Source organism: Myotis nattereri (assembly GCF_964212035.1).
Source record: "Myotis nattereri genome assembly, chromosome: 3".
Taxonomy (NCBI): domain Eukaryota; kingdom Metazoa; phylum Chordata; class Mammalia; order Chiroptera; family Vespertilionidae; genus Myotis; species Myotis nattereri.
The window spans coordinates 66,125,150-66,145,914 of NC_138077.1; the positions used below are offsets into that span (position 1 = coordinate 66,125,150).

The 20,765-nt window shown below is 44.0% G+C and overlaps 1 protein-coding gene across 1 annotated transcript in view; it reads right to left on the reverse strand.

Annotated features, from left to right (window-relative positions):
• Positions 1 to 10,659: 10,659 nt before the first annotated feature.
• SIDT1 (SID1 transmembrane family member 1) overlaps positions 10,660 to 20,765 on the reverse strand; it is a gene marked incomplete at its 5' end in the record, with an annotated part of 93,661 nt that continues 83,555 nt past the window's right edge. Inside the window, 7 exons of the mRNA XM_081088469.1 lie at positions 10,660 to 12,548; positions 14,634 to 14,747; positions 15,966 to 16,076; positions 16,162 to 16,267; positions 18,257 to 18,303; positions 19,210 to 19,286; positions 20,530 to 20,544. Coding sequence (XP_080944595.1) covers positions 12,486 to 12,548; positions 14,634 to 14,747; positions 15,966 to 16,076; positions 16,162 to 16,267; positions 18,257 to 18,303; positions 19,210 to 19,286; positions 20,530 to 20,544 — 533 coding nt within the window. The 3' untranslated portion in view covers positions 10,660 to 12,485. The remainder of the gene's footprint in view (positions 12,549 to 14,633; positions 14,748 to 15,965; positions 16,077 to 16,161; positions 16,268 to 18,256; positions 18,304 to 19,209; positions 19,287 to 20,529; positions 20,545 to 20,765) is intronic.

Consider the following 20,765-nt stretch of genomic DNA (forward strand, 5'->3'; position numbering starts at 1 on the left):
AATAGGTGGAAAAATCTGAGAACATAATTACCTTCACAAATTATTTATAGGAACACTGGGCAAGAAGCTTACTGTAGGGCAGTCACTAGAAAAAAACAACTGTAGTGCTTTCAAAAGTGTAATATTTGTATCTCTTTCCATGCCAGCAATGCCCGCTGCGCACTGTGTCCTATTACTGTAAATCACCTGGTTTTTAATTCTAATGGGAACTAACTTGTTTTGTAATGGAATCCAGAGCAGATATGTATAATATGACCAGGATTGTCCTACAGTTGTAAATAAGAATAGGTCCTGTTTATTTTGACATCTTTTTACAAATGCATTGTATTAGGGTGTGAATATTCTGAACCATGCTCTTGTTTAAAGTTTTGAAATTTTTATTGGTAAATGTAACATTTTAATGGTTGTAATAATTATTTGTATAGATATAAATATAGTATTTTATTTAAGAAAATAAACTTTGCATTTTTGCATTGTGAATTCTCTCTTTTCTGATCATTCCATGTGCCACTTCAAGCCTGGTATTTAAACAACTTCTCTTGCAAACTAGTCTCATATTCAAATAACCTTTAAATTTTGCCAAAGTGTCTGAAAATGATACCATGACACATTTCCCCTGGGGATTATGTTCCTGATCAAAGAGTCAACTTTAAATATATCATAATTATGAGTAGCACTATATCTTCAGAGCAAACTATACACCTCTGTGCTTATTGTAAAAGGTAAAATTAGAATTTCAGATCTGGAAGAATATTGAGAGATTATTCCATTTATACTTTCCTCCTCGCATTTTGTAGTGGAGGAAACCAAAGCAAGCACTTTGGGGCAAGAATTAGCTCTTTCAGTACAGCCACATCAACTTGGTCCCATCTCACCAGCATGAAGTTTGAGGGGGAAAAATGTTGCAGAGAACTTGTACAGGATAAAACTACATGAAACATAAATGTCTATAAATCAAACTGTTGTGTAGGGATAGCCTACAGATGTGATTAGAATATAAATTAGGGAAATGGTAAATTCAAAGTTCAGGATAATGGATACTTCTTAGGAGGAAAGGGGTTAGTATTAAGAACATTGGTATGTTCAATTGAATTGGTTACTGGATATTCAGGTGTTTATTTCATTTACACCTTAAGTTTTTGTCTTATGAATGTATAAAATATATCCCAAAGTTGAAACAGGTAAAATGAGGACCTTAGAGATCATTTACTCTCACATGGGCTGCAGGAAATTAATACAATATTGTCCTTGTCCCAGCTTCTTAGGTGTTCAGATTAAAACTCAGTATTCTGACTTCAGTATTTAGTGTTTTTTCTACTGCACACTGCCTCTCATACAGAGGTCGTGGATGTATCATATATTTTTATTACATGGGGAGCCCTAATATGCCCTAAAGGTTGTACAACCCATAAAAATGTGACCACCATGTATAAATTCAATCTCCTTAAGATGAATGCAAGCTATAACCGCTATGTAAAGTTTGTTGGTTTTCCAGTTTACTTAGATGTTTGAGGGGAAATTATTTTAATTACATATCATCTTAAAAAGCTATGCAGGGGATTTTCACTGTAAGGTAGGATGTAGGAGTGAGTGGCAGATCATCAGCCCCACAGCAACAACTAGAACAAAAAGATAAGTTTGAGTAATCATATTTGAAGAGATACTAAAACGCATCAACTATAAGATACACCAATTGGTAAACATGGCAAAACATGAAGCGTTCACTGATATGGTTTAAAATTCCACATTGCAACTTCAGGAAACTACCATTGTTGAATTTTGGTGTGGTATCAAGGAAGAACAGCTACAATTATCTGGAAAGGCTACTAACTTTTCCAACTACATATTTCTTTAAGGCTAGATTTTCTTCATATACTTCAAGTCAAATGCATACTGCAGCAGAGTAAAGGCAGAAACTGATCTGAGAATCCAGCTGTCTTCTATTAAGCCAGATATTAAATAGATGTACAAAAATGCAAAACACTGCCACTGTTCTCACAATTTTTTGTTTTCTTTTGAAAAATAATAAAAATTTTATAAAATAAAATATTTGTATTATGTAGTGAGTTTGTTGCTATCTTTAAATGAATAAATATTTTAAATTTACCATTTTTATTTCTAACACGAGGCTCAGTGCACGAAATTCGTGCATGGGGGGGGGGGTCCCTCAGCCCGGCCTGCACCCTCTTGCAATCTGGGACCCCTTGGGGGATGTCTAGGCCTCGGGGAGTTTAGGCCCGATCCCTGTTACATCTCTGAATTAAATGATTGCAATGTGGTTACAAAATTTTGTTGCTGATCTCTGGGGGATCAGGCCTAAACCGGCAGTTGTACATCCCTCTCTCAATCCAGGACCGCTGGCTCCTAACTGCTCACCTGCCATCCTGATCGGCCCTAACTGCTTGCCTGCCTGCCTGATCGCCCCTAACCACCTCTGCCTTGGCCCCTGCTGCAGCGGCTTTGTCCGGGAGGATGTCCGGAATGACTTCTGGAAGGTTGTTCGGCTGTCCAGTCTAATTAGCATATTATGCTTTTATTATTATAGATGGTAAATATTGATTGATATAATTTACATAAACAAAACCATCTTTGAGGTTCTCAATAATATTTAGGACTATAAATGGATCCTGAGACCAAACAATTTGAGAACTAGTGTTCTAGGAAAAAAAACCATAGGAAATATCTGAATATAACCATAAAAAAAAGATTGTTATGTTAGACTATATTAAATTTAAGTATTTCTCTTCAAGTGACAGAATGGCAAAGATTAAATGTATCGAAAAGAAAAAGCCTCATAAGCTGATTTTTAAAAAGTTGGCAAAAAACTTGAAAACATTCTTGACGTAAATGGCCAAGAGCCTAAGAAAAGGCACTCAACCTCAGCAGTCAGAGAACTGCAAAACGAAATGAAATGAGATGCCATCACTCTCTCACCCAGAAAGGCTGAAATGGAAAGAACTGACAAGTGCCAAGTGTTGGCAAAGATGTGGAATAACTAGAATTCTCATGGGTGATAATGGAAACTTTGGAAAATTGTTGGCAGTTTCTTTAAAGACTTATCTACTCTACCCCGGAAAATAATGTTGTATAAGTTCACCAAAAGATATGCATAAAACTGTTCATAGAAGCTTTCTTTACAGTAGCCCCAAACTGGAAACAAACCAAACATCATCAATAGGAGGATGGATAAATGAAATGTCATATTCACAAAATGAAGCTACTGGTACACACACAGATGAATCTCACAGACATATCAAGGGAAAGATACCAGACAAAAAGGAGTACTTACTGCACAATGCCATTCATATGAAATTCGAGAACAGGCAAAGTTCATCTATGAGGAGAGAAGTCAGAATAGTGGTTATCTCTGGGTTCAGGATTACCTTAGGACAGACATGAGGATGCTAGGAATGTTTTCTATTTTAGTGTGGGTGGCAATTACAATGGTGTATGTGTGTGTGTGTACATATATATGTAATAATTCACTAATCTATATAAACTTAAAATAGTGCACATGTTGTACATTACTGAATATACTTTATATCTAGATAAAAAACTCTGGAAGTCTAAACTGATGTTGGCTTTCTCTTGATAAATTTCTTGAGTCGGTCAAATCTCAAAGTTATTTTGCTGTCACTCTTTAGAAAAAGAAAGAGCCATGACACTCTTTTGTATCAGGCTGCCATTGCTGGGCTGTGTGACGTTGGGCAAGCAGCATAACTTCTTTGTTGGTACATTATCTGTCCTTGCTCCCTTACAGCGCTGTTGTGAAGTACAGAGGTTTTATATTTGAAGCATTTTCACACAGTTGGAAAGTAATATTTAAATGTCAAGTGAGATTAACTGAAGAATTTATGTTCATATATGCATAACCCATAGACACAGACAATAGTGTGGTGAAGGCCTGGGGTGGGTGGCAGGTGCAGGGTGGAAGGAGTCAATGGGGGAAAAAAGGTGACGTCTGTAATACTTTCAACAATAATGATAAATTTAAAAAATACAAAAAATGTCAAGTGGCAATTCTTTTCCACGACCTTCTTCATTTCCATCCCTCTATATGTGAGACTGAAATGCTAGAATATAGTTTTTTAGTCAGCGTCAACAGCTTTTTTGACCCATTTTTCTTCCTGTGAGAAATTAAGGAGATAATACTAATTTGCTGCCTATGTAAGTTCAGAAGTCAGGCCGGTTAGTTACTGGCATCAATGTGCCACTTAATTTTTCATATGAACAAGTAAGCTACAGATTTGGGGGGTGATACAAAACTCAGATTTTTTAAAAAATATATTTTTATTGATTTCAGAGAGGAAGGGAGAGGGAGAGAGAGATCGAAACATCAAGGATGAGAGAGAATCATTGATCAACTGCCTCCTTCACACCCCACACTGGGGATCAGGCATGTGCCCTGCTGGAGATTTTTTTAAATTTTTGATTTATTGCTTAAAGTATTACAAAGAGTATTACATATGTCTTTCTGCCGGAGACTTGAACCGTGACCTCCTGGTTCATAAGTCAATGCTCAACCACTGAGCCACACTGGCCTGGTTGGAAACCCAGCTTTTTAGCTGTGTTTGTGCTGTGCACTTTCTTGCTTGGTGGTGTTTTCTCATATGGTTTAATCACATTCAGATCTGTGGTTTGGAAAAAGGCTGAAGCCAGATTGTAATGGTGGAGAACTGACTGCCTCAGAGAAGTTTTCTGGGAACTCATGACCCAACTAGGTTAAATCCCATTTTTTAAAATGTTGCTGAGTGGTGAATGTGCAAATTCACAAATATTTTTTAAAAGTCTTAGAGACAGCTTAGTATAGGAGAGGAAAATTGGTGAGTATTTTAGCGTTTCAAACCATCACATTGCTTTTTTGTCTTACTTATGGACAAATTTAGAAACACTTATCACCATTATCATTGTACCCCAAATGAAGACTTGTGATTCCCAGTTCAATGCAGGCTATTTCCTCTGCCTCAATTTGGCAGATGGAACCACTCCTTTACAGGAGGGGAGGGTTGGGCCCAGCCCTGAAAGCAAAAATGGGTCAGCCATCAATTGGAGGCAGAGATTCTGCCTGATCTACTGAGCCAGCATGGATTAGTTTTGGAAGCAGCTTTGGAGGATTTTTTAAATTCTTGACAGTTTTTTGTTTTTGTTTTTGTCTCTGAATGTTTTTTAGGAATTAAAACACACACACACACACACACCATACATTCCTGTGCTTTCTCTCCATTGTTAATTTTGTTTAGGAATTAACAGGCTCCCAGTGGTAACTTGACATCTTATGCAACATATATTTTAATCTAAAACGAGTCCCTCAGTCTATAGCCCTTTGCCAAGTGCAATCATCGAATTTATATAAAGGTTTTTGGTCTTAGCTTTACAAGCTTAGAAACAAGAGCAGCAGTCCTTATACAAATCCAGCTGTTCCAGTTTAGAGAGCCAAAATGACCCAATGCTGTAGTTTTATTGGTTGGCTTTCCTAAAAGCACAGTAGGTTTCACTGTTACTCAGGTTTATAAAACAGACACATATCTTCTGAGTTTTGGAAAACTTTCTCTTCTTGTTAATATGTTCAATAGTTATGTAATTTTAGGCTGTGTGTTTTACAGATATAGATACATGCACAAATAAAAGTTGAATCATCATTGCACCACAATCTGTCTTTCTTTTCTCTGGTCTTGTTACTTAAACTACTAATTTTTGACTACTAAGGTTTCTGCACTATTCGCTTCATCTAGGGAACAGTGACTTACCCTGACTTTCACTTTCTCCATCTGGGAAATGGGGATAATTGTAATAATACCAACTTCATGGAGGAGGTGTTTTCAGGATTAAATATGGTAATGTATATAAAATCCCCGGCAGACGGCCTGATGACAGATGTCAACTGTTTCAGTAATCAGTTCTGCCAACTTTAATCTTCTAGGGGTTGGAGATGGGAATTTCAGGCAATAGTTTCCTATAGTAAGATTCCACTAAAAGGGCAGACCTAGTGCCCCAGTGCCACGCGTGTCCTCCAGCAGGGGGGATTGTTGCAATTCCTAAGAATTAGGGAGATGGTGCCATTCTCTTCTTGGAGATCTTTGTCCACTTGTAATTAACAAATTAGAATTATTTGTTTCATGTACATCTTCCCTTTTGAATGTTTTTTTAATTGACTTTCAGAGAGAGAGAGAGAGAGAGGAAGGGAGAGGGAGAAGGAGAGAGAGAAACATAGATGAGAGAGAACCATCGATCTGTTGCCTCCTAAATGCCCCCTACTGGGGATTGAGCTTGCAACCTGAGGAATGTGCCCAGACCTGGAATCGAACCAGCTACCTCTCGGTGCATGGGATGATGTTCAAGCAACTGAGCCACACCAGCTAGGGCACATCTTCCCTTTTGGACCATAGACCCCATGATGGCAGAAACGGTGTGTTTTGCCCATTGCTGGACCTGCTGAGGTATTTCTTAACTATTGACTGAAGCAGTATTTCTGATTCTGCATAACTGAACAGAGAAGTAGCAAGGCAGTAGAGGATAAAGGGGAAATAGACTCCCTAACGAGTAGGTTGCTTTACAAGGTGCCCCATGTTAAGAGAGCAGTGAGTGAACCTCAAGACTGGATTGGTCCTCTTCCTCGAAGGGGCCTACCTAGAACCAGGTACTGAGCCTTGCGAAGGCTCAGATAAGCAATGTAATAAAAAGCATAAAAAGCCGAAACCGGTTTGGCTCAGGGGATAGAGCGTCGGCCTGCGGACTGAAAGGTCCCAGGTTCGATTCCGGTCAAGGGCATGTACCTGGGTTGCGGGCATATCCCCAGTAGGAGATGTGCAGGAGGCAGCTGATCGATGTTTCTCTCTCATCGATGTTTCTAGCTCTCTATCTCTCTCCCTTCCTCTCTGTAAAAAATCAATAAAATATATTAAAAAAAAAAAAAAAAAGCATAAAAAGCCCTAGCCAGTTTGACTCAGTGAACGAAGCATCAGCCTCTCAACCAAAGGGTCCTGGGTTTGATTCTGGTCAAGGGCACATATCTTGGTTGCAGGCTCTTCCCTGGCCCTGGCCCTGGTCAGGGTGCAACCAATTAATGTGTTTCTCTCACACTGATGTTTCTTTCTGTCTTTCCCTCTCTCTTCCATTCTCTCTAAAAAATCAATGGAAAAATAACCTCGAATTATATTTTTATGAAAAAAATCATAAAAAGAAAATCAACATTTTTTCTCTCCTCAGATAGCAATGTTATAGCATCCTAAAATAGAAAGCTTTTGATTATTTTAGATAATCTTTTGTTTAAAGGACTTAGATTCATGAAGAATGTCGAGTTAGAAGAAATTAAGGGCCCAGAAGCTAGGCATCATGGGATTGTATGCCAGATTTCTCTTGTCCTCACATAAAAATCTTTCACGATTTAAACATCTTGTTACCTAAATCATAACTTTAGTGCTGGGATAAGAGATGGGCACCCAGACTTTAGCACTTGACTAAAATGTGACATGACTTCAAGGCTGTTCTGTGCCAAAATACGGTGATCAGCTATAATTGATCTTCAGAGAAATGTTGTCTTAGATGAAAAAAAAACATAGACTAGAACCAAGGAATTTGTTAAAATGTAGAGTTCAGGGGTACTTATGAAATCGAATCTGGAGATATTTAGGAAGAGGGCAGAGCTCCATTTCCCTAAGATTTGGGGGAGTAAAGGACAATTCTGTGTGAATGATGGGAAACACTTCGTGTTCTTTGTATTTCAGTGGGAATAGAAAGACCACACTTCAGGAAAGCCATACGGGGAATTGCAGCCCCTCCTTGGAGCTCAGAGCAGCGGTCCCTTTGCAGAGTCCTGTCCAGTGAAAACTCTATCACTGTGGCCTATTAGACACTCAGAGGTGAAGCTAACCTGAGACTCCTGCCAAGCCTACCTGAATTCCTGTGTGAAGGCCTAAGGTTAGGTGCCTTGACATTGAGGAGATGTCAAAACGGAGCCACACTGGTGCATCTTCTCCAAACACAGATTTAAAAACAGAATTAAAAACCGGGCAGAACTGTGGTGAGCAAGGTCATTTCAAAACCCGAGGGACCTCCCATGCTTCCTCCTCCTGGGACCTGTTTGGTCAGTGCAGGTGGAAGCCCTGCTCCACTGGAGCCGACCATCAGGGCATTTGGTGATGGGCGGGGAGGGTGGGGGACGTTTGCACATGGCGCTCCCTGCACCGGTAGCAATAGCTGCTGGAGAGAGGAGGCCAGCCCCGATGGAGAAGGCAGTGGTGAAGTGTGGCATCATACCCAGCCCCACTTCCCGCTGGGCCCTAGCTGTGGTAGCAACTTTTCATCTGAGTTGGAATAAAAGTATTAAGGGCCAGAGGCAGTGGGATGCAGCAACAAAGGGCAAGGAGTGGGGGGTGGGGGGGGGGTGGGGGGGTGGGGGGGGGTGGGGGGGTCGGGGGGGGGCGCTTGGGAGGGTGGATAGCTCCAGGCTTATCTCTGCAGGTGAGGCCTCCCACCCCCTGAAGGCCTCTAGGAACCCAGCGGCGGCGGGAACAAAACCGCTGGTGTCAGGAGCCCCTGGAGGAGGGAGACACACCGGGGAGAGATCAGCTCTGGCCCTGCCTCCCCGCGGTGCTGGGCGAGGCCGTTCTGCGTGGGCCCGGCTCCTGGTGCTCCGCACACCTCCACCTTTGTCACCGCAGGTAGTGCACCTGGATGGGAAGGTGGGGATCAGAGAGTTCCAGCAACTTGCCGGGGGTCCCACGGCGAATGTATTTGGACTCAAGTCTGACGCAAGGATCCTGCTCCCACTCTGCATTCCTTCTATGAAGAACGTTGATTGTTGTCTCCCTTCGCCCCAGGTTTTACCTGGAGAGACTGTCTCCCAGAATGAGACCCACGGGGGCGTTGCTTGCTTTACTGACACGTGCAGTTCGCGGCCCCACAGAACACTCCTGTGGCTGTTTGGAGCTGCAAAGCAGCAGCTGCTGCTTTCTCTGCCCCAGGAGCTGGCCGGGTGATGTCCGGCCACGGAGAGTCCCTTCCTCAGATAGATCCTGCTTTTCCCCTGGCTCCCGCCGGTGCTGAAATAGCCCGGCTAAGCCGCAGCCATCCGGCACCGGCAGGTGTTCCTCAGAGGTGTGAAGAGGCTGTCTCCCGGTGCACCGTCCTGCCCCCCTGGCCGCCACATGGCAGTCCGGCTCCAGCTGATCTGCTCGCATTACTTCTGGGCCTGCTCTGCCAAGACCCGCCTGGCAGGGCTGTTTTTCTCCAATTACCCTCCCGTTGACTTCGGTGTTCAGAGCCGCCTTCCCTTCCCCTGTCAAGAGTGCAGTCCAGGAGCACAGGCGTTGTCCTACATAGGGGAGGGGCCATCGGCTCTAAACAACTCTGGTCGCCCCTGCTCCGCATTCCCACCCACCCCTCCGGTGCCCTCGAACCATGTACTGAGCCCTCCAACCACGAGATCAGCACTGTAGGGAGAATGTGCAACAAGTACCTTTAGGATTAATATCCTGTATACTAAAAGGCTAATATGCAAATTGACCAACCGGTGAAACCACCAGTCACTATGATGCGCACTGACCACCAGGAGGCAGATGCTCAATGCAGGAGCTGACCCCTGGTGGTCAGTGTGCTCCCGTAGGGGGAGTGCCGCTCAGCCAGAAGCCAGGCTCACAGCTGGCAAATGCAGTGGCGGTGACGGGAGCCTCTCCTGCTTCCGTGGCAGCACTAAGGATGTCCTACTGATAGCTTAGGCCAGGGCTGGGCAAACTTTTTGACTCGAGGGCCACAATGGGTTCTTAAACTGGACTCAGAAGAAGGAGCTGCGGCCGTGCTTCCCGACGTTGCCATGTTAACACTGCTGCTGGTGAAGGAGCGGAGGGAAGAGCAAGAGAACCCTCCGCTCTTTCGCTCTTTCGGCTCCGCAGGCCGGATAGAACAGCCAAACGGGCCGGATCCGGCCTGCGGGCCGTAGTTTGCCCACGGCTGGCTTAGGCCCTAAGCCAGTGATGGTGAACCTATGACACGTGTGTCAGAGGTGACATGAAACTCATTTTTTTGGTTGATTTTTCTTTGTTAAATGGCATTTAAATATGTAAAGTAAGTATCAAAAATATAAGTCTTTGTTTTACTATGGTTGCAAATATAAAAAAATTTCTATATGTGACACGGCACCAGAGTTAAGTTAGGGTTTTCCAAAATGCTGACACGCCGAGCTCAAAAGGTTTGCCATCACTGCTCTAAGCATCAGTCAGATATCCCCTGAGGGCTCCCTGACTGAGAGAGGGTGCAGGCCGGGCTGAGGCACCTCCCTGAGTGCACGAATTTCGTGCACCGAGCCTCTAGTTTACTAATATATGAGTGGGCTTGGTCTGGGTTTTTAGTTCTGCTGTAGAGAACAAAACTGACCACAGTGTGTGAGTTTATAGCACAAGACAGACATCAGAAAATGATCAAGAATACAGCAGCACAATTTATCCATCTCTACAAGGCCTCTCCCCATGTCCATGCCCATGGATGTATTTTCTCAAAAAGCTACCGAACAGGTAATGTGTCTTACAAAATACTCACCTCAGGCCACAGAGCTACTTGAACAGACTTTGTTCACATTTCCTTAGTGGGACCTTTTTTTTTTTTTTTTGATTTGTAACCATTAGTGTATTAAAAGAAATGAATTAATTCAAATCAGCCATAGTTAAACAGATTCAAAATTTGTTTTAGATGTTAGATTAACACAACCATTTAATGGGTGGCCTTCATATGGCCTACACAAGCCAACAATATCTTTTTTACGAGTTTTTATTTTATAGAACACTTTCACCAGTATGTGTTAGCTCATGTGATCATACCACGATCATGTAAATGAGGCAAGGATTTTATCTCCAGGGTGGAATGCCAATAATTTTTAAGGAATAAAGAGTAACAGAAGACCAATTACAAATTTGGGGGCATTTTAGGAAACACACACACACACACACACACACACACACCACAACATTTCATTTAAAGCATCTTTGTGTTTTTAAAACCAGGGAAAGTTTGCCATTCAAACTTCCATAATGTTTTTGAACATTATTAGATATTTCAGAGAAAGGACAATAGTTGGGTTTTTTTTTTTAATTTTTTAAATGGCTGATCCTTTTCTCTAATGAATGATCAGGAAAGCAGAGGTGAGAGGTGACTTCACAGGCAGATATATATCCATGTGTGCACATCTGTGTGCGTAGTTCCTGATTACATCCCACTCAGGTAACAAGGAGCCTGGTCAAAGTAGGACTCTCAGGTGCAGAGCAGCCAGACAGTGGGGAGGGAAGTGGGATGCTGAGCTCTCAACACCTTACGGGGAGACAATGAGAATCAGGTGTGACCAAGGCCATCCTTAATGTCCTGTGCTCTTTGCAACTAGAGAGTAAGAGTAAAATGCATCGGCCTGAGAGTTGCTTCTAGAGAACTCCAGGGAGCATGTCTGCAGGCCCTGATCTACAGAAAGTGACAGCTCAGGGCTGGGTCAGTGTACAGGACCCCAGTGCAGTGTCCCTGGTGAAACACCCATTTCTTCCACAAAGGTGATGTGGGCGCAGAATTGCGCTGCTTGAACTGGAGGCACGAGGATGCCCTTTTGCTGTGGCTGGGTTTCTCCAGGAGCCCAAGTCCTTAAGGCGAGGCATGTTTGCTTGATGCTGATGTTACTCGCCTCAGCCCTGCCGGTCATTTCTCTTGCTCCTCCTGCTGCTAGAAAAGTTCTCTCATTTCCCTTCCACCTTGGAGCTGGTCTGTGGGGTAGCAGGGCCTTCCGGAGAAGGTGGAGCCTGAGTGTTGGGGTCAACACACAGCAGTGAGATGAAGACACCAGGAATAGGTAAGCACCCAAATTCTGGCCCCAGCGACCTGTTAGGAGGAGTGTGTGACAGGCCCAATCCAGAGTCTCTCTAGGGAGGTGAGGAACCTGGGGGAAACACACAGCAGTCCTTCTGAGGAGGTGCCCAGCTGGTGCTGATAAAACATCTGTCCACTCCTCTGCCAGACTCTGAGGAGCCAACATCAGCCCAGGGCCCTGGACAAGGAGCTGGTGCTCTGAGATGGCTAGAGCAGCAGACGTTGCAGAAGTGCAAAGGGCGCCCACCTCAAGTTTCTGGTGGGCATGGAGGCAGCTGGAGGGAAGGGCACAGCTTCGTTCAGCCATTGCTGGTGGGTCCCAGGTGAGGGTGGGAGGGGCCCCATGATAGCGAGTTGATTTGATGCAGCGGTTGTCCATGTCTAGTTCAGAGTTGCGACATAAGGGGACAGGGGCTTCTCGACGCTTCAGGGCTTGCCTCTGTCCATAGCCCTGGCTTCCCTGCTGCCTCTACTCTTGCAGGTTTGAATCTCCCCCGCTTCTCTTCTCTGTGTGAATATATTCAGAGTTGACTCCACAGGGGGGGAGTGGAGTATTTGGCAGTGGTTACTTTGCTGCAGGCCCTGCATTTTTCATGAAACAGCACCAAGATCGATCGCTCCCTCTCTCCTCTCTTAATGCTGGAGGCTCAGAAGACAGGGATCTGGTCCCTCCGAACCACATCCAGGTCATCATCCAGGGTTAACAAAACCTGAAAGGAGAGGGACGGAGAAATGAAATGAATGCACAGTCACAGCCGCAGTAAGTCGTTACTTTCTCTCTGAGACACATGCGGATTGAAACATGTGCCTTTACTCGTTTTCATGTCTTCCGCGGCCTTCTACAATGCCGTGCCCTGAACAGCCACTTATTTTAATGACATATCTCATTTATTAATTAATCAAGGTCTACCATGTGCTATTCTAGGTGCCGGAGATACAACTTGCAATGACAGAGGCAAAAAATCCCTACCCTCCTGGAGCTTACATTCAAGAGAGGGCTTCAGACATGAAGCAAATACATGAGTAAGACATATGTAGTATGTTAGACAGAAACATGTGCTAAGTATAGTATATTAGATGGTAATATATACTAAGGGTAAAAGTCAAACTATGACAAGAACATGGAAGTATGGGGTATGGGAGGTAAAAACATGTTGAGAGGTGGCTGAGGAAGTCATTACTTTGAAGGGGCCATTTAGGTCAAGACCTAAAGGAAATGAAGTCTTATTGCATAAAGTGTTACTACACATAAACTGTATCCTCCTCCTCCATTTGTAGGCCCCTCCACCATCACTCTCTCCACATCGAACCCTTCGCTCCATTTCTGTCTCTCTCTAATGAAAGTGACTCAAAAATAAAAGCCTTAAGCAAGAGTGAGTATACAGAGTAAACTTCTGAAACTGGCCACCAGGGGGTAGCCCTGCTCCACTATTGAGGCAATAAGGCCAGCAGAGACTGCTTAAAGTGGGCAGTATTGGGAGTCCTGGAGACCCGACTCCTGTTATTTGTCATGAACCTGTGCAGGTACCATGGGCTTTTAACCCTTTGCGGTCGTATTAAATGTGGTCATGGGTGTCGTACTGGTCGGAATTAATTTCCATTGAAAGAGCAGTGATACATAACATGCAAGATTATGAAGGATAAACAAGATTTATTAATTCTTTTTTGGAACTACGTCACTACTAGTAGAATCACTACAAACGTTATCACTTTCTACGTCAGAGTCAGTATTCAAGGTGCCAAAATAAAACTCTTCATCATTACTTTCAGATTCTCAGTACACTTCTTTCGGTAACTTTCTTTTTGCCATTTTGGAGTATTATTTTGAAATATCTTAACAAGCGAGAATGCCTAATTACAGTTAAACATAATTTGTAAATCTTTATTTGAAATTCTGCGAAGTATCTCTGAAGCTTGTCGATTTTTTCACTCTCAAAAGGCGACTGACTTGCCACGGTGTTTTGCATGGCGAGTGTGGAACGACCGCGTTTGTTTATATTGAGTTTTGATATCTCCGGTTTGTCGGGGCAATGTTTTGGTTCGTGACAAGGTCGCTTAGACACTTAAGAGCTTTCAGAGAAATTATGAACTGATACATGAATGAATAGAGTTAAGATTCGTACGGTTCCTTGCTGTGTTGGCTGAGAGCAGACATACAACCGGAACGGTAAAAAAGCTTTGGTGGCTGAGAGTAGACAAACAACCGCAAAGGGTTAATTATGAAAGTCAAAATTAATGTGAAAGAATGCTGGGAGTTATCTTCCGAGGATGTTACAATATGCGTGGCTTCTGGGAAGGTGTTTGGGTTAAGAAATGAAGGGACTACATGAAAGATTTGGAACTGATAGGTTAGAAGGCAACAGAGGCCTGGATGCTATTCTGAGCTACTCCAGGAATTTGTAAATGACTTGTATTCACTGAGATTGAAAGGAGGAATGTGAAGATAGCATAAGGAGGAATAGCCTAATGCTATCGAAATTTTAGTGGATGCCAAAAGCAGTGCCTGGGGGATTCTGGGCATGTGAGTTCTGATAGCCAAATGTTGTGAAGCTTAAGGGAAATCATTTTGTCACTCTGTGTCTTAAAATATTGAAGAATAAAGAAAAATAACTATCTAACCAGAAGATACAATGTAAAAAAATGAAACAATCTGTACATTAAATTACAATGCAGAATTGGAAAGGGAAATCAGAAAGGAATAAAGAAGAAAGAGGGTGTAAGAAAGAGGGAATGAGAAAAAAGACAGAGTACAAGATGTAAAGAGAGAACAAATTAACAAAGAGGTATCAACTCACCAAGAATGAGAAAAACAGGGCAGTGGCAGAGAGGAAGTGCCAGATGTCATGCTCATCAAAGAAATCCAGCAGGACACATTCCCGGTTCTTCTCCCGGGACTCAGCTGGGGTTCCCTGGAAGAAGGTGAGGCTGGATGTGGACGAGCATTCCCACAGTCCAGCTGTTCAGAGGGCTGAGCTTCCAGAAAGCTACACAAATGCTACTAGAGGCCCGACTCAAAAAGTTAGTCCAAGAAAACATGTTCACACACAAAAAAACTTGCACATAAATGTTCAGAACAGCGTCATTCATAAGAACCCCAAAGTGGAAACAACCCAAATGTCCCCATCAACTGATGAATGACTAGCTAAAATGTAGTGTATCCATACAATGGAATATATTATTCAGCAATAAAAAGACATGAAGTACGGATACATGCTACACCATGGGTGAATCTAGGAAATGTTATGCTACATGAAGAAAGTCAGGTTCAAAAGCCACAGAGTATATGATTTCACTTCAAAGAAGTGTTCAGATTGGGCCGATCTATAGAGACAAAAGATAGTTTGGTGGCTGCCTAGGGCTCAGGAATTCAGGAGAAATGGGGAGTTTCTTTATGGAGTGATAAAATGTTCTAAAATCGATTGTGGTGATTGTGGAGATGGAGAGTGGAGACTCACACGTTCTGTGCTTCAGAAATATCACTAAATTTCTAGGCCTCCGCTTTCCAATCTATGAAATGGACTTATAGACCCCTGAACCTGGGTATTTGTTTATGGATGGTGCTTATGATGAGAAAGGGGGAGAAGATACACTAATCAAGGTTTTTTCTTTTTTTAAATATATTTTATTGATTTTTTACAGAGAGGAAGGGAGAGAGACAGAGAATTAGAAACATCAATGAGAGAGAAACATCGATCAGCTGCCTCCCGCACATCCCCCACTGGGGAAGTGCCCGCAACCCAGGTACATGCCCCCAACCGGAATCGAACCCGGGACCCTTCAGTCTACAGGCCGACGCTCTATCCGCTGAGCCAAACTGGCTTTGGCACTAATCAAGGTTTTTGCACATGTTAAACACTCATTGGGAACAGGATCGTAACACAACACATAAAGAAGGTCAAACGTGCAGAGTCTGTAGGACTTACACATCTATGAGTGCTACCCTGAGAGTGATGACAAGGTGCCATTCATTGAGCATTTGTGTGTGGATATTGAGGTTTTTAGAGAAAGATTTTGTTTGAGAGGATATCAAAAAGATAAACAGCAACTAGCACATAGAGAGAGGGAAGCAAGATGGTCGGAAGGCAGATGGAGAGGGGCCACACCTTGGAAAAGAAAACTTCTCTTACCTCCCAGCTGCTGAGATTCTGGAAGAAAAAATACAGGGCGGCGGCCCACACCACCGCGGTGGCCACGATGCAGAAGAGCGGGATGGGGAGGACCTTCTCGGAGCTGCGGAGCTGCGGGCGAGAGGCAGAGGCTGCGGGGCTGCCTGCACCGCCAGCCGCGGGCCCAGGCGCTGCGGCTCCCAGCCGCCTCGCTTACCTTCATGATGATGTAGAAGGCCAGGTAGAGCAGCAGGTTGCCGATGAAGATGCCCAGCATGTAGGAGGCAAAGTCCCTGGGCCGGTAGATCAGTCCAAAGAGGGCGCTGAGCACACGGGGAGGAGTTATTTTGCAGCCACGGATGTGGATTTGTGACATTATTGACTTTTTTCACTTTCCCACTCCCATTTTTGCAAGGAGGGGGATTTAAAAAAAAACCTCTTTAACATATTATAAGTAACTTTTAACAGATTGCATTTCCTTCAGCACGTTCATTTTTAACAATCGATCTGAACTTTCCCATAAGTGGATGCACCATGAAGAATTGCCTTTCCTCTCTGGTTGCAACGAAGGGTTTTCCCTTCGCCCTTCAGTTTCTCACTATTATAAAGAACAGCACAATGAATGAATGAACGAACACCTCCAGACATACTGTGCTTACTTTTGCAGTGAAGATTACTTCATTAGACTAGACTGCAGTACTAGAAGTAGAATTATCCCAGTAATTAGCTTGAAACACATGACCAACTTTGGATAGCTGTCTATGGTTTTAAAATTAATACTAAAATTTATTACCCCATCTTACAGTCACCAGGTCTGCCCTAAAAGGGCGGCCCCAAACAGCCCCGCAGGTGACCACTGCCAAGAATCGTCCATCTTGACTCACCCCCATGTAAAGCAGGGGCCCTGCACAGTCATAAGCCTTATCCTGAGGGCATCCCTTGGTGACAGCACTGTGGGGAGATTCTTCCAGAAGCTTATGGTGCCCCAATAAGAGTCAAATTATCCTGAAGAGATTCTGGCTTCCCTGAAGGTATACCTCTTTCATTCCTCTTATGTCTTAAAGGGCAACAGAAGTAGAGAGTTATCGTTCTATCAAAGGTCATTGACCCAGAGGTGCCCATCAGCGAAGAACCACTAGTAAAAGCAGCTAAACTTACTTATCTTTGAGGGATTAATAAATTATCTCACTCATTCTTATATTTTTTAATCTTCACCTGAGGATGTGTTTCCATTGATTTTTAGAGAGAGTGGGAGAGAGAGGAAAAGACAGAGAGAAACATTGATGTGAGAGAAACACATCGATTGGTTGCCTCCTGCATGTGCCTTGACGAGGGCCCGGGCCAGGGAGGAGCCTGCAGCCGAGGTACATGCCCTCGACTGGAATTGAACCCAGGACTCTTTGGTCTACAGGCTGACGCTCTATCCACTGAGCCAAACTGGCTAGGGCTGAGAATATGTTTTTATTGGAGAGAGAGAGAGAGAGAGAGAGAGAGAGAGAGGAGAGAGAAATGAAAGAGAAAGAGAAAGAGAGAGAGAAACATCAACTGGTTACCTCCTTCCTGCGAGCCCTGACAAGCCTTTCTGGTGTACAGGATGATAGTCCAAACCACCTGAGCCACCCGGCCAGACTCATTCACATTTTTTAGTTGAAAATAGGTTGCATAAAATAGATACAGCTAGCAAAAATATACGTCTATTGTACTGTTCTATTTTGAGGCCATTTGCAGGAAAAAGGGCCAATAACGAGAGAAAGAAGAGGAAGAATGATGTAGGTGGAGTGGGAAGAACGAGACCTAGGGGGAGAAAAAATAACTAGGAAAGGGACTTTTACACACACGCACGCGCGCGTACACACACACACACACACACACACACACACACACTCTAAGACAAATGGCTGGGTAGCCTTTATGGAAAGTTCTTAAAAAATATTTAAAGTTACATTGCATTTTTGCAACTACAGACATAATATCTATCTATCTATCATCTATCTATCTATCTATCTATCTATCTATCTATCTAATGTAATCTAATCTAATCTATCCACTAATTCGATGTTTGTCTTGTTGAGCAAATGAACTCAATGCTTTGAACTCAACACTTTAAGGGGGGCTACTATGGTACACAAGAGCTTCCTAGTGCATTCTTTGCAGGAGAAAAACACCTTTCTCTCAAGTCTCTAGGGCAAGCTCAGTCCTATGGTCTCCTTAATTTCAGATTTGTTTATAAAAATGACAACCAAGGAAAGCTAAACCAAAGTGTTAGAGGCATTAATACAGAGGAAAAGAGGTGTCTTCCTAAGATTACTTACAAGGACCAGTTAATCAGATTCCCCACGACGAGCAACACCATTCTGTCCTGAAAAGGAGGAGAGAAAACACGGAAAACCCCTCAGCCTCAGCCCCCTCAATTTTTAGTGCCCACAGGTCCTGACAAGCGGTAGTGGGCTAAGGGACCCCACATTCCTTTTTGTAAAAGTCCTCTGATTGTAAACCATTAGCAGGTGCTAAGGGACCACAGACTAGTGATGCTATTTGGCAGAGCACACAGGGTTCCCGGAGCACCTTCCAAGGTGGGGGCCGTGGCTCAGAGGGCGTGTGTAGCTTTCCCAAGGTCACTGCCAGTGAGCAGAGACATCGCTGTGACCAGGGCCCTGATTCCTGTGCTCAGTGTAGAAAGATATAATATACCGAAAACTAGAATGGAGAATTTTAAAAAGTTGTGTTTCAACCACTAAGCAAGATCCACAATTTTGAAAAAATATCCTTGCTCATTGTACAAAAAAACAATGCATAAAAATCAAACACATGTATAATGGGGGCAGTGTAAGTTCCTAAGGAAAGTTGCTGGAGTGGCCATAGGTCCCAGTTTGCTTGAGAGGGTCTGGCCTGTGCCTGCCGACCTGGTGCGGTGGTGATAGCGCCCCTTTCACTTACTCAAGGGAAATCATCTTACTTCCTCGGAGGGTTGTTTACAGGGACGCCCCACAGAGTGATCACTGCTTAATAGTTCTGTACACACCCGCATATATATTTTTTTCGTTCTATACTAGCAATCTTTCATGTACAAATGCGGGACCATCCCAGCTTGTTTCTTACGAACAAGAAGAATAAACAGCAGGCTTCTTGCCCCTGATGGACCTCAGCCACCTGGACCATCTGGCCCTCTGGATTGGGAAAGCTGAGTGGCTGCCCTGAGCCTGCCCCTCCTGCTGTTCCCCTACTCTCTGGGAGAAAGCCAAGGGGTGCAGGAGCACACACATACCATGTACAGAGGCCGGCTGCACTGATGGATGAAGTCCGTGTAGAGCACCATAGCAGCCCTCCGGAAAATCCCCAGATCTGCCGGGGCACAATCGCATGGTAAGAAGGCTTGGTCAGAGATAATACAAAACACTCCCACAGGGCCCGAGCTTTTGGGGTCAGGATGATGTCGTCTTCACCTCATAAATATGGTTCTTTGCAGCTAATAGGTGCACAATCCATGTTGCTTTAAAAATGGCACCCTCACCTCCCCACCTGTGCCCTCATGGAGGGTGAGCCACACCCCTGGGTGATACTGCAGGAGGGCAAGCAAGATGGACACGCGTAACCGTCAATCACAAGGAATTTGGGTGGCCGGCCAAGTCCTTTAGGGTCTCTTCCAGCTAAGTTTCCCTTCATTTACAGCAGTGGTTCTCAACCTTCTGGCCCTTTAAACACAGTTCCTCATGTTGTGACCCAACCATAAAATTATTTTCGTTGCTACTTCATAACTGTAATGTTGCTATTGTTATGAATCGTAATGTAAATATCTGATATGCAGGATGGTCTTAGGCGACCCCTGTGAAATTGTCGTTTGACCACCAAAGGGGTCGCGACCCACAGGTTGAGAACCACTGGTTTACCGTTTCCTCCAGTGGTGTTTCTTTTTTAGCAGAGAGTTTGCGGGGCCCACCTTAAAAGCACCTGCTCTCTCCAGAGGATGGGGAAGCTTAGCTTGTAAAAGTTCTAATCTGTATTTCTCAAAGAGGATATGAGTCAGTAAGCGTTGAACCAAGGGATACTGGGTTTTACTGGGCATGTTCAGAAAGCCCAAACCTGTCCTGGAACAATAATCAGAGGAATATAGTGAAGATGCGGAGAAAAAGACAGGAAAGATTTTTTTTTTAAATGCAATCCTCCAGAAGGAAACTGTGAGGGTGCATGCTATAGCTGCTATGGGAACAGAGACGGGATCCCAGACGGGCTGTCTTCCTCTGAGCTGTCCACACTGTAGACACCACATGCAAGCTGGGCAAGCATCCCGTGCGGGTGGATCCCGATCCCGCTCTCTTGTGAATGCTACCCTTGGGGTCAATGCAGCCAGCCTTCACTATACTCTTAGCCACACAGAGGGAAGGGGGCCCGGGGCATGCCCATGCGATAGCCCAGAGCCGTGCGCAGGCTGGGTGGGAGTGATCCTGGCCTCTGAGCCTCTCTCTGGCTCCCCGCCCACCACCCTGTCCAACCTGGAGGGAGGTGTTCTGGGGGTTGGCAGGAAACCCGGAGGGTTACATTGTCAAGGAAACAATCTAGAACCCTGCGAAGGGCTGCTGGACATTACCTGTGTCAGACACCTCTGAGTCAGTGGAAAGCAGAGAAGACATGGGAAAGAGAAAGATCTGTGAGAAGGTAGCCAAACAGGTAAACTACTGGTTATTTTCTTTTTCTCTCTAAATGGATGACTTGAAAGTTATTTTCTGATTAGAAAAGTAATGTTGGCTCATCATAAAGCACAGAATTTGTCTGCCTGTCTCAGACATTCAGAAATGTACTGTTTCTCCGGGAGGGAATCAGATT